Source organism: Nothobranchius furzeri, chromosome 4 (genome assembly GCF_043380555.1).
Source record: "Nothobranchius furzeri strain GRZ-AD chromosome 4, NfurGRZ-RIMD1, whole genome shotgun sequence".
In the NCBI taxonomy this organism is placed as follows: domain Eukaryota; kingdom Metazoa; phylum Chordata; class Actinopteri; order Cyprinodontiformes; family Nothobranchiidae; genus Nothobranchius; species Nothobranchius furzeri.
The window spans coordinates 52872153-52897330 of record NC_091744.1 but is presented as its reverse complement, the minus strand read 5'-3'; the positions used below and the strand labels follow the sequence as shown (position 1 = coordinate 52897330).

The following is a 25178-nucleotide window of genomic DNA, read 5'->3' as shown; positions in this document are numbered from 1 at the left end:
TTGTAGCTTCTTCTGGGGAGAAAAACACTTAGAGAAAAAGTAAACAGCTGAAATAGCAGGAAATAATACAGTTAAAGTTCAGATTGTAGAAGAAAGTAGTAGAGTGTGGAAAGTGGTCAGTGTGTCCTCCAGCAGTCTAAGCCTATAGCAGCATAACTACAGAGATAACTCTGGATAATCTATCCTACTTAGATGGAGGCATGTTGGAGGCCGGGCAAGGGAGAGTTGTCTTTACCGACTGTACACTCCACCTCCCTCTACTCCCCTACTAGTCTAGATCTAGGCTAACATTCAATTCCAATTCAATTCAATTTTGTTTATATAGCGCCAAATCACGACAAGAGTCGTCTCAAGGCACTTCACATAGCAAACATTCCAATACAGGTCAGTTCATTAAGCCAATCAGAAATAATGTTTCCTATATAAGGAACCCAGCAAATTGCATCAAGTCACTGACTAGTGTCAGTGACTTTACAGCAATCCTCATACTAAGCAAGCATATAGCCACAGTGGAGAGGAAAACTCCATTTTAACAGGAATAAACCTCCAGAGAATCTTGGCTCAGTATAAGCAGCCATCCACCACGACTCACTGGGGATCGAGAAACACATACACACACACACACACACACACACACACACACACACACACACACACACACACACAAAGTAATGTGTCTATAGTTATATTGTGATTTCTTAATAAATATTCTATTTGGTGAGAGATAAACTTTATTGTATTTATCCTAGTGAATCTATAATTAAACGGGTAAACTAGTAGTATCACATTCAATGTCAAGGAAAGCAAAAAGTTATCAGGAGAGGGAGAATGTTTAAGTGGTTAGCAGCAGTGTGCTAGTCGATGGCCCCCTCCATGAGGCCACCACAGCTCAGCAGAACATCATTGTAGCTTCTTCTGGGGAGAAAAACACTTAGAGAGAATATAAAGTTAACAGCTGAAATTGCAGGAAATAATACAGTTAAAGAGCAGATTGTAGAAGATAGTAGTAGAGTGTGAAAAGTGGTCAGTGTATCCTCCAGCAGTCTAAGCCTATAGCAGCATAACTACAGAGATAACTCTGGATAATCTATCCTATTTAGATGGAGGCATGTTGGAGGCCGGGCAAGGGAGAGTCGTCTTTACCGACTGTACACTCCACCTCCCTCTACTCCCCTACTAGTCTAGATCTAGGCTAACATTCAATTCCAATTCAATTCAATTTTGTTTATATAGCGCCAAATCACGACAAGAGTCGTCTCAAGGCACTTCACATAGCAAACATTCCAATTCAGGTCAGTTCATTAAGCCAATCAGAAATAATGTTTCCTATATAAGGAACCCAGCAAATTGCATCAAGTCACTGACTAGTGTCAGTGACTTTACAGCAATTCTCATACTAAGCAAGCATATAGCCACAGTGGAGAGGAAAACTCCATTTTAACAGGAATAAACCTCCAAAGAATCCTGGCTCAGTATAAGCAGCCATCCACCACGACTCACTGGGGATCGAGAAACACACACACACACACACACACACACACACACACACACATACACACACACACACACACACACACACACACACACACACACACACACACACACACACACACACACACACAAAGTAATGTGTCTATAGTTATATTGTGATTTCTTAGTAAATATTCTATTTGATGAGAGATAAACTTTATTGTATTTATCCTAGTGGATCTATAATTAAACAGGTAAACTAGTAGTATCACATTCAGTGTCAAGGAAAGCAAAAAGTTATCAGGAGAGGGAGAATGTTTAAGTGGTTAGCAGCAGTGTGCTAGTCGATGGCCCCCTCCATGAGGCCACCACAGCTCAGCAGAACATCATTGTAGCTTCTTCTGGGGAGAAAAACACTTAGAGAGAAAATAAAGTTAACAGCTGAAATTGCAGGAAATAATACAGTTAAAGAGCAGATTGTAGAAGATAGTAGTAGAGTGTGAAAAGTGGTCAGTGTATCCTCCAGCAGTTTAAGCCTATAGCAGCATAACTACAGAGATAACTCTGGATAATCTATCCTATTTAGATGGAGGCATGTTGGAGGCAGGGCAAGGGAGAGTCGTCTTTACCGACTGTACACTCCACCTCCCTGTACTCCCCCACTTGTCCAGATTTAGGCTAACATCAGATTTTAACCATAGGCCCTATCAAATAAAAATGTTTTAAGCCTAGTCTTAATAGTAGACAAGGTGTCTGCCTCACGGACTAAAGCTGGGAGCTGGTTCCACAGGAGAGGAGCCTGATAACTAAAAGATCTGCCTCCCATCCTAATTTTAGATATTCTGGGAACCACCAGTAAACCTGCAGTCTGAGAGCGAAGTGCTCGGTTAGGAACGTATGGAACAATCAGATCACTGATGTACGCTGGAGCTTGATTATTAAGAGCTTTATATGTGAGAAGGAGGATCTTAAAATCTATTCTGAATTTAACATGTAGCCAATGTAGGGAAGCTAAGACAGGAGAGATATGATCTCTCTTTGTAATTCTCATCAGAACTCTAGCTTCAGCATTTTGGACAAGCTGAAGACTTTTAACTACATTCTGTGGACTTCCTGATAGTAATGAATTACAGTAATCCAGACTTGATGTAATAAATGCATGAACTAGTTTTTGGTTCTTTTTAAAACACAGAAAAGGTTTTGTTTTTTACCTTGCTGACAGTTTCGTTTACATAAACAAAACTGTCAGCAAGGTAAAAAACTGTTTATGTGTTTTAAAAAGAACCAAAAATGCAGTTAGAAACCAGACACAGCAAGAACATACCAAAAATGCATGAACTAGTTTTTCAGCATCACTCCTGGAAAGGATGCTTCTAATCTCAGCAATATTGCTCCAACCCGAGCCCTCACATCCTCACACCAGAATCTTGTAGAAGTTCAAAAGACCAGATATAAATGTCGAGGTGATCTCTCTTTTCAGACTGTTGCACCCCAACTTTGGAATGATCTTCCTTTATCCTTACATAGTATTGACAGTCTGGACACTTTTAAAAAAACAGTGAAGACTCTTTTATTTAAAGCTGCGTTTACATAAATATTTAGTTTTCTTATTTTTAACTCAAGTTTGTAATCATCTATATGAATTTATTTTTCTGATTTTAATCTATTTCTGTTTTAAGATTGATTGATGTCATGACTTTGTTTTATTTTGTTTTGATCTGTGTGAAGCACTTAGTGATTCTTTGTCTCTGATGAGTGCTATATAAATAAAATGTCTACTTATTATCATCCAGTTAGACACACAAGTGCTTCAACAGCTCATGGGACATCAAACAGAGAAAAGGAAGAATGGCAAAAAAAGGAACTAACTTTTCGACCAAAAAAATTGTTTTTTTGTCCAAACGTTACCTCCTTTTGTTCGCACTTTTTAAAGAATATTCAGGACCAGCTTGCTCTGGCCATTCTTCCTTCTCTCTGTGATTTAAGAAAAATTGAAACCTTTAAAAAGTAATAAAAAGTATTAAATCTATTTAGTTACGTCTTAAAGTGGCAATGTGTAGTTTTACCATCCATCTCTGGAAATATTCATCAAAATGCTGTTGTAAATGAATTAAAAGATTCCCAGTTGTAGAAAAATTTTAGCAGTTTCATAACATATAACCATAAAAGTCTGTTCTAAAATACATGGGAGCTGGTCTGTCTCTGGGCGACGCCATATTGGATGCCATGTTTCCTTCTATGGAAGCCCGTGAGAACAAAACACATTTACTGATTTGTAACAAATGGTTAAAAAACATTCCCCAATAATAAACGCTGTCGTTATACACATTTACCTCTTCACTCATTGCCAGTGATGAAAGGGAGTCTGATGTGATTGTCATTTTGCTGGAGGTTGCAATCCCAGGGATTTTTTAACCTAATGGCCATCCGTTGGTACGGTCTTATTTGAACACAAAAAAAAAGCTTACTTGCAATGATTTAGGTATGTACTGTCCCTATCGCCAGGGAAAATGCACTCTGTCTCATTAAGTTTGGTTATTTTTGAGGTGTATTTAATATATATTTGTATCATACTGGCAAACTTGTTGCTTTTCTGCGACAACTGCCTTTTTTGCAGCCAAATATGATGTGTTTTGAGGAGGGGAGGTGTCTTCGGTCAGCTTTCAGTCTCTATAAGAATACATTTTCAGAGAAAGGAGGAGGTTCACCTTTTTCACAAGCTGTCTGTGTTGTAGTGGGTTACAGGTCAATCAAAGTCGCAGAGACAGCATGGCAGACTGACCGCATCGATGCAGACTTGGGTGAAGTGCGGATCAAGGGTGCAAAAGGGGAGTGATCAACTTCTGCACTTGGGTGCGTAAGTGTAGGATTGGACCATTAAACAGGTGACTTTAAACAAGACGTCAAAGCAAGGAGAGGTAGAGGAAACCCACTTTTCCCGTCATTTCGATTCACCAATAAAACGCTTGCTGCGTATCTTTTTACTCCTCTAGTCACGGGTGAATAAAATTTAATAATTTTAGACTTTTTCTGCAAAGTATTTTTCAAGCTGCTTCGTGTCTGCTGCTAGATATCATTGGTTTTTTAGAGTGCAATGGCAGTGCTGTTGACGAATTTAAAGGAAGCGGCGTCTCGTTTTACGGATGTTTAGAAAAGTGGGCTGGACTCCGGTCATCCTTGAGAGCCTGCTGGAGAGCCCTCGCAATGACGGATAATGGTGCTGCATGCCTCCACGTGGACACAGACGCATAAACTAGACTTAAAGGAGGACAGCACAGACTTCTTCGCGCATCTTTTACCCGGCCCACATGTTCAAAGATTTCCGTGTTCCCAAGAAGTGTGTGAACTAGGGTTGTCACGATACTAAAATTTCAAACTCGATTCGATACTTGGGGGGGGGGGGGGGGGGGGACTCGATTTCGATACTATTTGAAAACACCAATTTATTGAACAAGTTTTTTCAAAAAATAACATTCCTCAATTTATATTGCAAAAATTAAATGTGAAGAATTAAGTGTATAAAGTGCTTAAACCTTTCAAGTATCAGTATTTTTAAAAACGTGCATACAAAAACTGGTGAAAGTTAACACTTTAAATCATGAATTGTCTCACTATATATACACTATTTGCAGAGTGGTGTTTTGCTGCTTAAACTCTGTTTAAGGTGCATTTTTGTCATAAGCTGTAATGCCATATGTTTTGTTCTGTACTTTTGAACAACTCTGTTGGTCAATAAAGGGAGAAAACGAATTTTTCCACAGTAGGACAAAGGTACATCTCTCGCGTGCACGTCCCATTTGCCGGTTCCGTTAAAACCCAGTTCCGTTAGAACTTATGAGACTGTGCATCCATCAGGGTTCTGTGGGGGTGTCGGTGAGTATTATCGTATTAGACCCTGGTTTGGGCGTCCTAAGTTAGAATCATATCTTTTATTTTAAAGGTGAAATAATATGCAAGACTTTTCCTTCTGTAGTAGCTCACTTCTTTTTAAGCAATCCCTTTATTTTTTGGTTAAAATACTAGGGACGAAGCCCGGAGAAAGGCCAATTCTTCTGGCAATTCTTTGGGTTATTTGGATTAATTGCGCCTCTAACAGCTTATGTGGGTGGTTGGTAACTATAAAATGATTTTTGTTAGTTGATCAGGCTAACATAAATTTATCAATTTATTTAATTAATCCAACCCTCCAGCTGATAGACTTTTTCAACTTGCGAATCAGAGCCAAAATTAACCACTAATTTTCTGGTTTTATCATCCTTAAGACAACTCGTCACTCACAGGTGAGGGAGGAGTCAAGCTCCCCTTATCTTAAGGTTTCTTTATATTAATCTGTCACAAACCGTAAAGTAAGTCCTGATAATTCAAGAACCCATAATTAATGTGCTTACCTCTGTGCAATTAATGGTCAGGGCTCCCACTCGTGAAGCTTTAGAGAAAACCTGAAAGAATCAGGATTATGTTTCTTTTTCCAAAAAGTTTATTACAAAATCAAAGAATACAAAAATGGGTAAATATAAAAAATACCGCTTCCCCCAAGGAGGAATTAGTTCTAAATGATTAAATAAGAGAGTTGATGTACACCAACTCGGTCTTCTGAAAATCGCCCCAAACTCTCCGAAACTCTCCTGTGGAATCTCCTCTCCAAAAAACTGCCTGTCATCCCCCATCCAGCAGGACGGGGGATGACCCCTCCAAATCTGCTCTGTCTCTTCTTGTCGTCTGCCCCAGCTGCTTGTCGAATCTCCGAATCTCTGAATTTTTTTCTGCTGTTCAGAGCTGTTCTTATATACCCTTCATGGGCCAGCTTAAGGTCATGGGGTCATTTACCAGACACACACACTTTGTAGCTCAACACAAGACATTTGGTATCATGCAGCATTCTTCTTAACACAGGTCATTACAAGCAGTACTCTACATAAGGGCACAGGTCATTACATCATCTTTTGCAGCAAATTGTAGATCTTCCTTCAGCATTCTTGAGATGGCTCCTGGATCCGATGGGCTTGTCTTCACTCTGTTCTCCTCCAATCCCATCTTTCCTAAGCCAGGGGTGGGGCCAGAGGTTGGGTCAGTCTCCTGACCTTTCGCCCAGTTCTGTCCTCTTGTCCCTGTGACCCTTGTGTGACCCTTGTTTCTGACCACAGTTTTTTGACCTGCAGCCCAGCTCCTGTCTTCTGGCTGATTTTGCTCGCACAAGCCAGTTCAGTGTGGCTCACCTTTTGACCCTGTACTTGCCACTGTCTTTGGCATGTGGGGACTGGCAACACATCTACCGGTAATCTTAATAAAAACAGAGTGGCGCACGGCAGTGACGTCATTAAAAGCGCCGGTTAGATTAGCCGTGGCTAGTCTGTTTACGCCTAGAAATCCCAGACCCGCTCCAAACGAACAGGGGGAATCACGTTAATGATTCCTAACAAAACCTTTTGACATTGAGATGTTTTGGTGCAGATAATGTGTTATTTCGAGGCTGCACCATAGGTGCCCGTCCGCACCCGTTATATGGATATTCGCTGATGGCGATTCGCCGATGGATCTAAATACCCCGGGGAATCCAAGTAGCACCAAAGTTGTCAGCATGAGTAAACAAACGTACTGCATGCTAGAAATTAAGTCCGGGTTGCAATAAACGGGAGTTTTCCTTTAAGCACATAAGCGTGAATATACAACTACGTGTCGGACTTGGTATGCTAATTAAGTTGGGCTGCAAAGCGCCTCCCAAATTCGCTGTTTATGTTTTTGTTTTATTTGGCAGACAAAACTTGGATCGGAGACAACTCGCGTGGGAAATTGCAATGTAGCCATGCGGCGTCTTCTGTTTGTCTGGGAGGCGGAGGTTGCTTTACGGCATCTGGCTGTCGTGCGTGTCGGTGTACTTGAAGAAGGCTGTGTATAATAGTCCATAATATCGATACCACAGGGATGGAATATCTTATTTAGATACCACTTTTAGTATCGATTTATATCTAGGTATCGATTTTTTTGACAACACTAGTGTGAACATGTGGAAAGCCAGAGGTGACTCACAGTTGGACCCAAAGTGAGTGACAAAAACTTAATTGTCCAGCCCTACCATCTGCCATTAAACTATAAAGAAGGAAATTACATTTAATATTGCTGTTTAATGTTATTTATGATGTTGTTCCTGTCCACTTCCAGGGTTAAAGCCATGAAAAACACACTGCTGCACTTCTGGTACGATGCAGTGAATTAGCTGTTTTATTGACGTAATCTGCACAAATATGAAAACGCATGGCTGCAATAGTCTTGTATTTTTAAAAATACCAGGGCCTTTACATTGAAACTGTTTGTGATTTCCTCTCTAGCCCTATGTTAACTGTGAAAATTGACATGTCCCAAAAGCGGGTTGTGTCTAAAATAGAACCCGATCCTATCTTTAGCAGTGCAGTGTGTCATTTCTGGGCCTGAAAATTTCTGCATCGCGGCTGGTTTGAATCACCCTCATAGACTCTAAGGGATTTTATTTGAAGCCAGTAATGTTCTGCTGCCGTTCCGTGCTGCTGATGCTTCCAGTGGGAAGTAGGGGTAAGAAGCTATCCAGTGTCTGCTAGCTAGCCGAAAATGACCCATGGTTGACGTAGACGATTAACAGGTACGCCGTCTGACTTGATTCATCAGCTTTGACTTAAAACACTAAAGAGTTAAAATTGTTTAGTAAGAGGCTCAGGAGGAGTTGAACCTTGTTGGGAACCAGTTCAGAACACAAAACATTTGTTCTGTATTTTCTTCTCCTGATCCGTCAGAACAATAAGTAGACCTGGTTTGTTGGGACACATTTGGTTTATTTGCAATAAAAGCAGGTTTTCTCGAAAATTAAAAAACTGTTCTCCAAACATGAATGAAATCTATTTGTGATTTCTCATTTGTCAGATTGGGATCACAGACTCTGGAGACCAGCAGAAGCTGATGAATGCTGTGAAGCAGGTACAGCAAGACAAAGTAGACTTGGATTCAATCAGTCATCTGGGAGCAGTTGGTCCTGGGTAAGAGATAACATCTTCATACCCCACAGGACTGTTGTAGTTTACAACCAGTGATGTTAAGTTATACTTAAGAATTACTTATTTATTCAGGAGAATAAGACAAAAAGAAAAAAGCAAAGAAAAAAAAACCTCATCTGTATGCTAAGGAATTAAATTCATTTATCCATTTTTAAGATTCGATCCTTTTTTCAGCCCACACAAGTACAACTAGAGACTGGAATAATTCACATTTGCTCTAGTTGAACAAAGCCATGTATGTCTGGTTCTGATGGATGACTTGCAATTCTGTTATAGCAACAGGAATGTTAAGTCACCGTGATAAGAAAATATTTTAAGAATCGACACAGGAAAGCGTGAAGGTTACTTCATTAAAAAAAAATTTTTTTATTGTTGCTCAAAATTTCAGAGATTTCTAAAGTTGGCAGCAAAGTGAAAAACATTGGTTCTACCTACTTTATCAAGACGAGAAAATATTTTATGTTACAGGTATTAACCAATACTTATACCTGTACATTTTCCTGTCCTGGCCTGATGGTGGAGGTTTTTCGTTGTTGTTTTAATTCAACAAAATGAATTCTAAACACGGGTGAACGTGCCTGCAAGTTTAGAAAACAGCACTGATAGCATTCATATTTCTGGATGGTTATAAAATAAAAACAGCACTGACACGTTATTACCGGTAATTTGCATGTTTAGAAGAAAAGAACAGCGCTGACACAGCATTAATAAGCCCTGGATGATTAGAAAATAAAAACTGCACACAAAACATGCCTGGTTAGTAAATAAAACACGCATACCTACCAGAAGAAGTCATTCGCTCTCATCTTCCTCCTGTGCACTAAAGCCATTAACGTCCTCTTCTTCAGTGTCGGAGCTGAACAGCCTCAGAAGAGCTTCGTCACAAACCTTTTCTGTGGCGATGTCAGTGTCGCTGTCCGTGTTGCTGTCATCATCCCCGGGTGAAGCTGGCTTGAATGAGTTCTTCCCGCTGCCGTCTCCAGCGCCGAACCATGGATTCATTCATGCCAAACTTACGTGCGGCAGCGCTGTTTCCCTCCTTTACTGCCAGATCAATGGCCTTCAACTTAAATGTGGCATCATATGAACTCATACGTGTAGTTACCATGATGAGGGGGTATGGATTTGAAAACAATTCTTATTCGTGCCGGCTGCTTACATGTGCTAAATTAAAATGAGCACTTTCGATTTCCACCTTTGACTTCCACCTGTTTCACTTTCTGCTAAAGCGCCCCCTGCAGGTGAAGGAACATCTTCAGTAAAGCCGCACCTCATTATAAGCCGCATAGTTCAAAGCGTGAGAAAAAAGTAGCGGCTTATAGTCCGGAAAATACGGTATTTTCCTCTGCTCTACCGAGCACCCCAGCTAAACAAACCAACACACAACCTTAACCTTGCTCTCGCTGTGTCTGTCGTGCCGAAAGAAGCAGACTAGCAAATAGTATGACTCGGCTGAGAAAAAAAGTGCCGGTAGACGCGTCCAGAAATAATGGCACAGGTGACTAAACACAAAAAGACTGTTCTACAATCTCCTGGCGTTGGTAGATCGTCATCACTATATAATCCTTAATGATTTTATATCATCAGATTTCACAGCCTTAATAGAAAAATACTTCTTATTGACTTGTTTTTCACTATTAGCATTGCTTCGTTACATTTTACCATATTTTCTAAACAAAGGAAATATAAAGGCTTATCTGATTATTTCAATAATCAATCGATAACTGTTGCAGACAAATCAGTTAGTAAAATAATCACTATCTGCACATTGGCGCTTTTGTTTCTAGGGGTATATCTATTTCCCATATGCAGTGATTATGAAGACATCAGGGTTATGTTGAAGCTCTTTGGTCACCTTGACAATGGTTGACTAGATGTTGGGAATAGAGCTAAGCACTTTTTCATCCTGAAGCACAGAGGGTCTGCTCCGTTCTGGAGTTTCAGATCACCAGATGAGGTTGAATGGACAATAGATGAGACATTTAAAAAGAGCTGTTCAGTTTTTGACACCATCAATTCTCTGGTTGACTCATTGGAAATGTCAACAGAAATGGATGACCCCAATAAAGTTAAATATCTAAAAGCATTCATAGACCTTCTGCTTAGTTGGAATTCAGCTGATAGGATCCTGTCAGATGAGATTTTAAAACATTTATCACCATGGAGCACCCTTCCAAAGACTGTAACAGCTCTTATATGACAGCAGCACATTACATAACTGCAGGATACCAGAACCCAGACAGTTTTACTGCTGAGGACACCAATGACTGTTTATCTCATCAAAAAACTACTTCAGAAGAAGACAAAGGTGCTATTAGTGATCAGTAAGATTTTCACAATGCAGAGACAGGACTTGGATCATGGGAAATATTTAACATTAACAGCCCTTGTTGGAGTGAGTGTGACAGAAACACATCACCTGCTGATCTCATTATAAAATCATCTGTTGATAATAATTGTGATGATTCCAACTTCCATCTACCTGAAGAATCAAATCAGTAAACCAAGTCACAGCAAGAGTTCGTAGGTAATGCCACAGAGGTAGCTGGTACTTCTGTAGATCCAAACCCTGAGACTCATCAAAATCCCAACATCAGATGTCATGGTGAACCTGAGAAAAAACGTTTAAGGAGAATTAGAAAATTCTTCTCCAAACTGGTAACAAGATGTGTTTATATGAAAAAGCTACAAGATCCTAGAGGAAGGTTAGAAGTGTGGCCTTGCTCAAACCTTTTAGTGTTTGTTTTTCATGTTGGGCGCTCCGGTTTCTCTCAAAACTCCCCAAATAAAAAGAGTAACCCCACACATGTTGGGTTAATCAGCAATAAGGGACCAACCACATCAGCAAATACAAGGAACATTATTAAATAATGAATATAAATATATCTAAAACAAAATAAAAAGAAGAGGACCAAAGCTCCAACTTAGAAAAAGAAACAGAAGTCCATGAGATCGCTGTGCCCCAAACAAACAATTCAAATCCTAAAGAAAGGACTTTGGATCTGAAAAGAGTGACTGATGAACAACAGGTCTCTGTTTGGGAACAGACTAAAAACCCAACAAAAGTCACACCAAAGACTATTTATCTGGTCACTAAAAAGAAAAATCCTGCAATCAGTTAAAAGAAGAATTGTCAAGTATAGAGCTCCGGGAGTTGACGGCGCCATATTGGCATGCAGAAGCCCGCAGCTGGACTATTTGTTATTGTCAGAAAACTCAATCAAATGGGAAATATGGTAGATACCTGTTGTAAGTAAACATCACGTAAAACGTTGCCTCGTGAGTTCTGCGTGCTGCCGTTTACGTGTTTTATGATCACAGCAATTAACCGGCTAAGCTGTATTTATTTTTTAAGCAATGGTTGATCAATTGTCAGATCACACATAAAAAGCACTTTGGATTGCTGTTATCTGTCTCACCGAGACAGATCTAAGACAGATCCTGAGATGCTCCTGCCTGACATTTTTATTTTATTCACGGTAAAAAATCAGATTAGTGATTTCTCTTGGCGTTCAGTTTATACATTCAAGCAGCACAGAACTCTATTTAAACTACTTACGTGTAAATCTATGTTATTTGTCATCCATCCATTTTCATCCGCTTATCCAGAGTCTGGTTACGGGGGCAGTGGCGTCGAGAGGCCCAGACTTCCCTCTCCCCAGCCACTTGGGCCAGCTCCTCCGGGTAAATCCCAAGGGGTTCCCCGGCCAGGTCCGGTAAGAAGTCCGCTACGACAGCTTCTGGCGTTTTTAAAAAGTATCCCAGGGGCACGGTAAGGGTCGGAGATGTTTAATCTATTTAATTTCTGACTATATAAAACAATTTCTTCGATTTTAAAGTGTGAAGTAAACTCAGACGAAGTAAAATCCAAGCCGATCCCGTTCATGTTCATGTTTACGATCCATGTTTGTTTACCTTTTTTTCCTGCCAATATGGCATCTACTAACTGAGAGTCACGTGGGGTCCGGAGCTCTATAGGCTAGCACAACCTCAGAATTTACCAAAAACTAAGAAATGTGACACCAAACAAAAGCTCCACCCTCAACAAATTTAACTAGATCCCTTCACTCAGTGTCAGAACAAAAATCAGTTCAAATCTTTTAAAGAGCAGGTCAAGTGTGCCTCGGAGTCCTTCTCCACCCACGTATCAATTTTAAAAAATGCAACATTAGTAGGCGTTGCCTGGAGGACCGAGAGGGCGGAGCCGCGGCAGTGACGAAGACGATGGCTAACTAGACGATGCTAGCTCCCTTCACTCTGAGCAGTTATTAGAAGTGGAGGACGTTTCTCCCCCTCCTTACCCAGACACTCGAGAAGAAAGGGACCTAGTCTATTTGGAGGAGACAAGCGGACCTGAGCCTTATTGTTTTGAGCTTGTGAGTTGCCTGAAACTAGCGGAACCGACCCAACAGAACCAGCTCTGAATGGTAAGTAGCCGTTAGCCATAGCATTGGATTAGCTGCAGGGTTTGGCTCCACGGCCCTAAAAAGCTAGTATTCAGCATGTTTTAGAGGTTTATCTGCTTCAACACACCTGGTTTTAATCAGCAACAAATAGCTGAGCTGCTTAACAGCTAATCTAACCTGTTAAAGCAGGGAAACCACTGAAACGTGCTGGATAGCAGCTCTCCGGTAGCCCTGGGCTCAAGTTACAGTCTGCTGCATAGAAATGTATGAAAATACCCCATGAGAAAATTATTCTGTAATGTGTTCAGATCACTAAAACTGCCCTGATTTATTTATTTACTAATAACAGCTGCTCTCTTGGTTCTAGGTCCTCTGGTGTCTGCAGCTGGTCTCCTGCTGGTGTCGTCAGGATCAGGAGCTTCCGGAAGAATGTGCCTTTCAATGACTCTTTCCCCCTTATTTGTTATATTAATTAAATAAATCTCAATTTATATATTTCCTGTTTTTGTTCATGTCCATAAATACTTAAACATGCTTGAAATTAAAACGAGCTTTTAACAGTGAGGTGCTAGTTTAATTCATCACAATAGAGCTAGTTAAACATGCAACAATGTGATAATTCAATTAATGTAATTTATAAATATCCATTAAAATGTCAAAACTGGAATCTAAATGAGATATTTGGCAGCACAAAAAACTTGTCAAACACAATATTTATTATAATAATTGTAGGCAGACAGGAGACAGAGCTGATGGAGATTCTCAGTTATCGAAGGATGGCTGAAGGCTTTCCAGGAACAGGAGATGTGGTGTTGTCTCTACTCTCTCTATTCTGCCAGATGAGCTGATAGGTTACAGGTGTGTGAGGACATCCCCATGCTGTCATAACCAGATGACAGGAGTTATCAGGTGATCAGCCAGACTAATGATGAGATGCAGAAAGAAAACAAATCCAGGACAGTGTACAGTAATAATAATATGTGGTGTTGCTCACCTTATGTGCTCTTATAGAGTTATTAACATGTGCCTGCCTCATGGTGTAGAGTCCATATTTTGCTGAGTGTCCTGCAATAATGCAGGTTATTAGTTAATTTACTTTTGATAGCAAAAACAAAATATTTAATGTAAAAGTTATTTACCAGGTGAATCAGCTCACACGTCACCACCAAGTGTCACAGGGCCAGAATCAGTAGCCTCCTTCATGATGTCATGATGCAATCACATACTTATTTAATTGTTAATATCTTAAAAATTCTGAAATGTTTTAATTTTTTTTTACCTTGAACAGTTCACTGAGCTTGCACTGTCACTGAGGTGGAAGCTGGAATCAACAGCAGACACCTTACATCTTGGTCTTTTCAGGGGGTGTGGACGCTGCTCTGGGACTTTCTGGAAGAGGAATTTCCGTCATGGTCCCTGTGTCACAAGACACACTGCGGCTGTGAGCTCTATTCTGGCTGGCTATGTAAAAAAACAAAGAAGCAGCACATGTATACATGTTTAAAAGAGCATAAAATCACGTGTAACAATAATCTGTAAAACAAATTAAAACTAGAAGGTAATAATAAAATGTTTACATAGAAGATTATTAAAAATAATTCACCTTTGCTACGGGTAAGACTTCACGTCAGCCTGGACAAGTACATTCTTGCAGCTAAATCAGTCTGATAGCCAATGTCTTGGGTAGATTTAGTCTGGAAAAAAAATAGAAGCACATTGTTGTTGGGAGTTTATAAAGTCAGATAATATACAAAAGAAACTGTCCTATATAGGCGCTTTATAACATTCCTAGTGTGTGATTGTTGTTATAACGTAAAAGTCAGTCACGCATGATGTGGAGAGCCTGAAATGCGACCTCCTGAACAGAAATCCTTACAGAACCGGGTCACAAGCTGGATTTCACGCTGTAATGCTGTCTGTCAACTAGTGCTGCGTCAGTTAGAGCCACTGTTGCAGAATTGCCGACTGACTAGCTAAAGGAAGTGAACCACGTCTATCAAACTTTGCATTTAGGTAGGGAATTGTCTTTAGAAGATGTTAAAACTTTGATTTAGCGTGCTCACCTCAGACTGGAGCCCGCCGTGGTGGGGGAGCAGAGTCGGTGGGCTGCATCTAAATCGCGGAAGAGCCACGGTGGGCACAGCCTCCCTCTTCAAACGGAGACATGCAGAATCGCGGGTAAAATGCCCACAGAGCCACCGCAACCATACTACACTACACATACTCGCCATGCTAACACGATATGGAGCACTAAACCCGAACTACTTTCCCAATTACACTAACAGCCAAACACTAACTAAACTACAAAACCCAACAGCCAAACTAACACTAAATAAGTATTTATAACACTAAAAGCTATGCTAAAGACTAGGATATGCTATATGCTAATGCTGAACTACCGCTAACTTTAGGTTACTATCGTAACCCCGGTTCTCTGAGTAACATGAGTGAGATGTCTCACTATGGGATACGCCCCTCCGCGGATTCCTCAGAAGCACTTATCTCAATACGCCAATCCTGATTGGCCAGTGACCGTGACGTACGTGTCCCCCTGCTACTATAAGTAGCAAGCGTCCCCACGCACGCACTATTCAAGATAAACACCTCTTCTCGCTTCGCCCAGCAAGAAGGGTTGTCTGGTGAGACTTCTCACTCATGTTACTCAGAGAACCGGGGTTACGATAGTAACCTAAAGTTCTCTTTCTTAACATTCGTTTCGATGTCTCACTATGGGATATGGAGACTCCCGTATTGCCAGACAGCTTATCCAGCGATCACCAACCTACAGGGATATGTCTTGGCCCGCCAAAGACCCCACACTCAGAATCGTGTGAGTCATTGCAGGGACCCAAACATCAAGCTTATAGAAGCGTGCAAATGCAAGTGGAGAAGCCCAACTTGCTGCAGCACAAATCTCCTGGATTGATAGCCCCCGAAAAAGGGCCCAAGAAGCAGACAGGCCCCTAGTAGAATGGGCCCTTAGCCCAACAGGTGCCTGAATGCCCTGACAGGAGTAAGCCATAGAATTAGCCTCCACAATCCAGTGGGAAAGCCGCTGCTTTGTGACGGGTTTCCCCTTACGAGGCCCACCCCATGACACAAAAAGCTGGTCCCCCCTGCGAAGGTTCTCCGTCCGATTCACATACTCCTTGAGCGCGCGAATCGGACACAGCTTGTGCCACCGCTCCTCCTCAGGAGAGGAGAAGGGTGGTGGGTAGAAAGCTGTGAGGATAATAGGAGAAAAGGAGCCCACTACCTTAGGCACAAAGGCAGGGTTGGGCTTCAAGGACACCTTCATGTCACCTGGTGCAAACTGGGTGCAGGATGGGTGCACAGAGAGAGCCTGTAAGTCACTAACTCGCTTTGCAGATACCAAAGCCAGGAGTAGCACCACCTTAAGAGACAGGATCTTAATGTCCAGGCCGTCCATAGGTTCAAATGGAGGCCCGGAGAGGGCCGACAGCACCAAGGACAGATCCCATGAGGGCACCAGGGGTCGGGACACAGGGAGAAGCCTGCGCGCGCCCCTCATGAAGCTACACACCAGGGGGTGTTGACCTGCCAATTTCCTCCCAAAACCCAAGTGTCGGGCGGAAATGGCTGCTACGTACACTTTAATGGTGGAGAAAGCCTTCTTCCCATCCAACAAGTCTTGCAGGAAAGACAGAATGATGTTCACCGGGCATTGGAAGGGTGAGACCTCCCTGCCCTGACACCAGGCTTCAAACACCCTCCATTTACAGTCATATAGGGACCTAGTGGAGGGGGCCCTAGCATTCTGAATGGTTCGAATGACTGCCTGGGGCAGCTCTGCTGACACTAGCCCACACCCCTCAGGGGCCAGGCCCACAGGGCCAGCCATTCTGGATGAGGGTGGAAGATCGAGCCTCCCGCTTGGGACACCAGGTCCCTACGAAGCGGCAGTTTCCAAGGTTGGCCCTCCAGGAGCTGGAAAATGTCCGCCACCCAATGCATGGCTGGCCACTATGGGGCCACCAGAATGAGAGTGTGGCGCTGGGTTCGTACCCTCAGCAAGGTGGGTGGTATCAGGGCCACTGGGGGAAAAGTGTAAAGCAGTCCCCGTGGCCAGTCGTGCGCCAGCGCGTCCACGCCGAGTGGAGCATCTCGGTCGCGCAGGGAGAAGAACAGAGGACACTGAGCATTCTCCTTGGAGACAAAAAGATCCACTACGGCTGTGCCGAACCGGATCCAAATCTGTTCCAACACTGCTGGATGCAGGCTCCAATCCCCGTACAGGGGTGTCCCTCTGGACAACAGATCCGCCCCCCGATTCAGAACACCCGGGACGTGGGTGGCTCTGATTGAGAGGAGATGCCTGCTGCACCATAGGATCAGTCTGCGTGCCAGCGTGTGTAACCGCACGGAGCGCAGCCCCCCCTGGCGGTTTATATAAGCCACAGTCGTGGTGTTGTCTGTTCTCACTAGGACATGATGGCCGGAGAGCAAAGGAAGGAAGCGCCTCAGGGCCAGAAAGACCGCGAGGAGTTCCAGATAATTATGTGTGTCCCCCAGAGCTCTCTGCTCCACACACCCCTGACAGAACGACCCTCCAGGAGCCCCCCCCCAACCTGACAGGCTCGCATCTGTCGTGACCACTTTCTTCACGAGAACCAACCCCAAAGGCACCCCCTGTGCCAAGAGGGAGGGGTGATGCCAACAGCGGAGCGCTGCGACGCACGCTGCAGAGACCGTCACCCTGCGCGCTCTGTGGCGCACTGGAGAGAGACCCAGAGAAGCCACCCAGCGTTGAAAATCTCTCATGTGTAGACGGCCGAGTGGTACCACTGACATAGCCGACGCCATGAGACCCAAAAGCCTGAGGCATAACGCAAACCGCACCGAACTGTGTAGGCGGAAGCGCGCCAGGCAGAGCGAGAGCGCGTTCACGCGCGGTGTCGAGAGACGGGCCGTGAACGCCCCTGAGTCCAGATTCAGACCTAGAAAGGTTATTTTCTGGGAGGGGAGTAAAGCGCTTTTCTGCCATTTTATTCTGAAACCCAGACCACACAAGTGATGGATCACAACCAGCGTGTTTGACGCTGCCTCCTCTCTGGACCGTGCCAGCAGGAGCCAGTCATCTAAATACGTGGCCAGCCGAATGCCCCTCCCTCTCAGAGGGGCGATCGCCGCCTCCGTACACCTGACAAACACCCTCGGGCTCAGCGAGAGGCCGAATGGGAGCATGTTGTATTCGTAACACACTCCCTGAAAGGCAAACCTCAGAAATTTCCTGTGTGGAGGGTACACGGGAATATGAAAGTATGCGTCCCTCAGGTCGATTGAGGTGAACCAGTCGTTCTGGTGAATCAGACGCAAAAGGGATGAGAGCGTGAGCATTTTGAATCTGTACTTTCTGAGGCATCGGTTCAGGGCCCTCAGATCCAGGATCGGGCGAATCCCGGTCCTTCCCCGTTTCGGGACCAGGAAGTACCTGGAGTAGAAACCGCTCTGAGACCGATCGGGAGGCACAATGTATATCGCTCCCTTCTCCAGCAGGGAGGAGATTTCTCCCTGAAGGATGTGAGCTGACGTCCCCTGGGCGTGGGAGAACACTACGCCGGAGAATCGAGGAGGAACAGAAGCGAATTGGAGCCTGTAACCTCTCGAAATAGTTCTCAGCACCCACCGTGAAGCAGAAACCGCTGTCCATTCCTCCATGTGAGTGGAGAGCGGTGACACAGCCGTGACACACGGAGCAGCAGCTCCCTCCAGAGGTTGTGGGGCAGCGGTGCTCGTGGCAACCACTGCGCATGCGCGAGGGCTTTGTGCTTTGACGGCCCAGGCGTACAGGGACGACCCGTGGCTGGCGGGTAAGTCTGCCAGGGGCCGCCCACACCTGAAACTGCTCATGGGCAACATTTTTATTGATTTTTGCTGCGCCCTTGACATTTTGTCTGGATGCGGCAGCGAACTTTTTAATGCTCCTTGAGCGTGACATGTTTGTGAAAAACAATGTGAGTGCATGTGACGTGTGTTTTGAGCCGGCACAGCCGGCTGCACGTCCTGGCCCCACCCTGGACCGCTCGGGGACTCTGCCGGAGGGGTTCCGTGAGGGGGGGAGAAGGCACCATGGCACATCGAACAGGAGGAGCTGGCGAACGGGGAACTGCCAGCTGCAGCGTCCGGAGGGAAAGAACTCCGTCAGGCTGCCCTCTTCTTCTTCCTCACCTGCTGACCGCCGGGTTGGGTGGGTTGTCCCGGCGGCGGAGCGGCTTGGTTGCCGGATCTCTGAGGCCAAACTGGTCGAGGCGTTGAGCCCGAAGGAGCTGGTTGGACAGCTTGAGGCTTCGGGCGCTTTGGGATCCGGAACTGAGGCTGGGCTCGGACAGCCGCCTGAGGAAGGTTCGGCCGAGCTGGCAGCGCCGGTGAGGGCTTACGGGGAAGGCAGAGATGAAGGGCTTCATCCTCTTTTTTTTTGGCCTCACACCGTTGCTGCATTGATGCCAGGGCAGAGCCAAAAATGCCTTCAGGCACGATTGGCATGTCCAAAATGTCCTCCTTCTCTCTATCAGAGAGGTTGGAGAGGTTCAGCCATCGTGCATGTTCTTCAAGCACCATCATGCCCATAGCTTTTCCCGTGGCCTGGACCGCGCAGCGCTGCACACGCAGGCAGATGTTGGTCAGTACGGTGTTTTCCTCCCACACCTCCGGGTCCGGCTTCGTATTCATGTCCTCACAGAGCTCGGCTTGGTACGCCGAGAGCATGGAGGAGACATTCAAAGCTCGGACGGAGATGGCGGCAGCCTTGTACGCCCTCTCGTTCAGCGGTCCGCCTTCGCGGGGAGAGCGGGAGGCCTGGAAGAAGTTGCCGAGAGCCGTGGGTGCAGGTGGGCTGCAACCAGCGGTTCCATCGGCGGCAGGCGAAGCATGCCAGCCTTCTCCATCCCCTCGAAGTCCAGCGAGGAGGCTCCTTGGACAGGAGACCTGGAGCTGAAAGGGTGTTTGTCCCAGGAGGACCTCACTTCTTGGAGAAGCTCCGGGAAGGCGGGAAGGAGAGGCTTTGCCGCCCTTGTGGCCTGAGGCAGCTTCTTTCCCTCGTAGCGGGATCTGACAGCCTCAGTGACCATGGTGGGCCAAGGGATGTTGAGCCTGGTCGCAGCGCGTCGGCAGACTGACTGCATGTCCAGGTGGGCGGCCGGAGAAGCCGCTCCATCCCTGGGAGAGGACGGAAAGCTAGGCATGGAGGCCTGAGCGATGGGGAGAAAAACGTCGTCATCCTCGTCCTCCTCTGAAATGAGGAGTTCCGAGGTGCCCTCGTCGTCTCCGTAGTCCAACTCCAACACGTCCTCGACGGGGTGGCTCGGACCGGCCGGTTCGAGCTGTGAGCCCCAGCTGAGTTCGGCACACGGTTCCGGCTCCGGGAGGACATGTTCGCTGGCGTCCCCAGGCGGTGGCCCAGGGGCCGGCAGGCAAGGGTCCTTCCCCGACAGGCTAGCTTGGCGCGCTAGCCGCCGGCGAAGGCTCTTCAGGCTGAAGCAAGCACAGCTCTCACATGACCCGGGGACTTCCAATGCCAGCTGGGCGTGTTCCAGCCCGAGGCAGCTCGAGCAGACCTTGTGCGGGTCTGTGCTTGAGATTTTGTTCCCACAGGTACAGAGGCGAGCTCCTGCGCCGTCGACTCCTCTGGTGGGAGGAGCGGCTTCCATGTAGGCTAACTGGTGTGTTAGCAGAGAACGAACAGATGCACTGGAGTGTGAAGCTGCTCGTTATGCCCCGAGCCTATGGTGAAGGCCAGGACAGAAGGACAGTAAGTTAACGTTCGGCGACGGAGAGAATATTAGAATGCTCCGTCTGTGAACAGCTGAGCTAACTTACCTCAGAGATAAGCGACCACCAAAGCGAGAAGAGGTGATTGAATAGTGCGTGCGTGGGGACGCTTGCTACTTATAGTAGCAGGGGGACGCGTACGTCACGGTCACTGGCCAATCAGGATTGGCGTATTGAGATAAGTGCTTCTGAGGAATCCGCGGAGGGGCGTATCCCATAGTGAGACATCGAAACGAATGTTAAGAGAACCTCCTACACTCGCTTGCAAATCCAACTCCCAACTCGCCACAAGGCGTGGCCGAGACTCTCGATGCTTTTATAACTTTGACACAGAGATGCTACGTAGTACTCTACTGGTTTACGTAGTATCTTACTCTTTAGCCATTGGCTAAAATTTATTCAAAATTAGTCAAATTCTATGTTTTAAGCTGAAGGTGGAGCTATACTGTGGTATTTAGGCAGAATTTTTAATTTTAAAGAAAATGCACCAAAATGCTAAAATAATGAATGAAACACTATTAGACACTCATTTATACAGTTCATCAGCAAAAAAAAAGTTAATTTAGACGTTACTTGCTCTTTAAATGTCAGTCACACATCAGAAAACCACAAGGGGGCAGATAGCAGTTTCACAGCAGGAGGGTCACCAGTTCAAGTGATTTAGTATTGTTCTTTCTGGGTGAACCAGTTTGGATTGGAATATTTAAAATCTAGGTTCCTGATTCTAATTTGTATGGTTTTCTTTAAGTGCTCCGCTTTGCCCTATAACACTTATCTTCATTCCATTCAAAGCCTTTTGTGGATGACGTTAAAGTCCCATTAGTCATCACACACTGGTGAAATTCATCTCTGTGGGGAGCAGTGAGCTGCAGCTGTGGTTGCACTTAAGAACTTTTTGATTGTTTAACCCCCCAATCCAACCCCTTAATTCATTCACTGCCAGCCGTTTCCTGATCAGTAAAGCTTTTCGCTGCCAACGGTTTTCAGTGTTTTTACTGTTTTTTTAAGAGTCACAAAACGTTGCGCACTAGGATGATGTCAGAGCCAAAACTAACTAAACAAAGAGCAGACTCACCTCTTACGTCAGGAAAAATCTCTGCGTTTCAATAGTTATCCGTTCTTTCATAATCTGTTGTTGAATTGTGATCGGCAAAAGCTTTTTCGGTTCGTGCCTCACTTTTTTTTACAGCAGCGGCCCAACACGATCATCTAACACATGGATTTTCTGCTTCCTGATCACATGATGTGTGACGTACGAGGATAAGATTGGCTTTAGAGCTCGGATGTTTGTTCCCACGGTGCGGGGGCTCGTTCCGATGCCCACACAGTAAAAAAAATAAGCAAATGACGACTTTAGTCACCTAGAGCAAGGTGGGCAGAGGACCATGGAGTAGAACGTCTAATAAGAGCCGGGATACCGGTTGTAAAGACAAACGTAGTCTTCAAGAGGACGTTACCCATGCCTTCAGGAAATTGAGCTTCATCTACTCTGTTGATTCTCATTCCAATTTTTTTTCTTTCCCCTCTTGTTCATTACATGTACATCGAAAAATAAAAGCAAGGTTCTGGAAAAGGTCCTTGACAAGCTTAAGGCCTTTCTGAATCACCAGGGGATTGAGGAGGTGTTTCAGTCTGAGTTTAAATCACAACACAGCACGGAAACTGCATTATTAAAGGTTTTCAGTGACATCCTGCTGGCAGTGGGCTTTGGGGGTTCTGTTCCAGTGGTGGTGCGGGACTTATCTGTGGCATTTGGCACCTTGGACCATGAGAACTTGATCTTCAGGTTGGAGCAGTGGGTGGGCATTTCTTGATCAGCACTAGAGTGGTTTAATTCCTACCTGTCGTACAGAGTATTCAGTGTGCCAGTCAGGGACTATAGATGAAATAGTGCATTGGCCCCCTGCCCTGGGGGGTTCCGCAAGGATTGATTCTTGGGCCCTTGCTATTCCCACTCTACCTTTTGCCATCATGCAGGCACAGAATCTTGTTTCACCTGTATGCGGATGCTTGTCGGGTCTATCTGCCTATTAAAACTACTGGTTCTCTTTCTATGCAGCCCCAGTTGGACTGTCTGAATGACATTAAGAACTGGATGGTGGCAATAAATTTCCTCAGGCTCAATAATGACAGGAATAAGGTCATGTTGTTGGGCCTACTGGTCCAGATAAGATTCCTGACAGTGCCCTGTCCTCCCTGCCACTCTTTAGGAAGTATTTCATTACCAACCTGGAAGCTTTCAGGAATCCTGAGTAAACACAAAATGATGCAACAAGCTTCAATTGGATTTAGGAAGTACAGCACACTCTGGCACTTTCACTGACTTTGAGAAGTGAGTCATGCCATACTGGGACTTTTCTTCTGCTCAGACCAATGTCTGAAGTAGAGTTAGTCATGTGTCATCTGCTGTCAGCTAGCAAGCTGGAGGATGTAAAATCAGTAGACTTTCTATGTTAAAAGATGGGGTGGATGTGTCCTTTTTAGAATTTAGAAACAACATCTAGCGTTCCTGGTTCTCAGCAGACCCATCATCAGTCTGGGCCCTTAGATAAACTAACAGCAGGAACAGGGAGGTGTGGGCTGGCTGACACTGTTTATTCACCCCTCTGACAGAGTGTTAGGAGGGCCGTGGTGGCTGCCTGCTCAGTGCCCTTCGCCAGGGAAATGTACCATTAAGATAAGAACTATCAATATCTCACAGTTTCTGGGGATTGGGAGAGGCCGATTAATACAAATAACAAATCCGTTGGGTCAATGTTTAAAGGGAGGGATGACAAGATGGTGAGGAAGCTGGGCCACCTGCTCCTGATCAGTGAGGTGGGCTCATCTGAGCACAAACCATCAATCTGTCTGAGCAACCACACCTTGTTTCTGTGTATGAACATCTTTGTACGGTTCACTTCAGAGAAGCTAAACCTTCTGACCTCAGCTTTAAAGCATCATTCATGTTCTCAGCAAAAACATGAGAGGCTGAAGGCCTGATAATGATACTGGAACCCACATTTCCAGAGGAAGAGATGCCTAACATCAGTCGCTGTTTTCTTGGTCCAAACATCTTTTGTTGTCTGCAACTTCAAATAGTGTTTTTCTTTTCAGGACTCAGGTAGTTTGTCCTAAAGTTGAAGTGGTAGCAGCAGGTTGTTTCTCCTTCTCTGATGTTATTGAGTGAAAACCTCTCACACCAGTGGTGTTCTGTTGCTAAAATACATGAGTGTGTGATGACTGGAGAACCCAGTTTAAGTTTGGAAGTGCCGCGGTTCAGTGAGACCGACAACCAAATGATCCAGTTGTTTGCTTCAGACAGAGCCGTGTTATTGAGGATATGAGGATTGCTGTAAAGACACTGATACTAGTCAGTAACTCGATGCAATCAGCTGGGGTCCTTATATAGGAAACTTTTTAATTCAAGTTCAATTAAAGTTTATTTATACACTCACCTAAAGGATTATTAGGAACACCTGTTCAACTTCTCCTTAATGCAATTATCTAATCAACCAATCACATGGCAGTTGCTTCAATGCTGGTCAAGACAATCTCCTGAACTCCAAACTGAATGCCAGAATGGGAAAGAAAGGTGATTTAAGCAATTTTGAGCGTGTCGTGGTTGTTGGTGCCAGACGAGCCGGTCTTGAGTATTTCACAATCTGCTCAGTTACTGGGATTTTCACACACAACCATTTCTAGGGTTTACAAAGAGTTGTGTGAAAAGGGAAAAACATCCAGTATACGACAGTCCTGTGGGTGAAAAGCAGTGTTGGGAACGTTACTTTAAAAAAGTAATTAGTTATAGTTACTGATTACTTTGTCAAAAAAGTAACTCAGTTACTAACTGAGTTACAAGATCATAAAAGTAACTAATTACCAACAAAAATAACTACTTAGTTACTTTTTTCATTAAAGAATGCAAGAATTACTAGAATAGTAAAATATAAATGACTAATGACTGGAACATAATAAAATGTATGTCAAAATGTTTTTATAAACCTGAATAATTTAAATAAATAAGCATTTAACAGGAGGAACTACTAATAGGAACATTACACTAATCTAGTAATAAAAAGGTCACTGTGTGATATTTAACAAGACCCCAATCAGCTAAAATTAAAATTGCAAATAGAAACACCTGTAAAGGTTCCCGAGCCTTTAAATGGTATCTCGGTCTAGTTAAATTACAGAAATAAATGTAATTTTGCACAGCATTTTAATTTTTCCAGCTTCACATAATTGTGTGTTTTTAGTAGCATTTCTGTTGCTGGTAATCTAGTAATGGTTAAATAAATAAATAAATATCCTTTAAAATGACACTAGAAGAGGCACAAGCCTGATGGAGGACTTAAATGTACTAACGTGGGTCAGACCCAACCACAGAAGAGCTGAAGCTGTGTGGTAAACACACACAGGTAGTTCTAATAACACCTGAGCTCCATGACGTGATGCATCAGTGTTACAGCGGGACTAAAGACATGATCAGAAACAGGTTACAGCTGGATGA

General features: G+C 44.3%; 1 protein-coding gene across 1 annotated transcript in view; it reads left to right on the top strand.

The window, feature by feature from the left end:
* Positions 1-25178, top strand: part of asz1 (ankyrin repeat, SAM and basic leucine zipper domain containing 1) — a 117987-nt gene that overhangs the window by 71517 nt on the left and 21292 nt on the right. The window contains exon 10 of the mRNA XM_054732762.1: positions 8362-8474. Coding sequence (XP_054588737.1) covers positions 8362-8474 — 113 coding nt within the window. The remainder of the gene's footprint in view (positions 1-8361; positions 8475-25178) is intronic.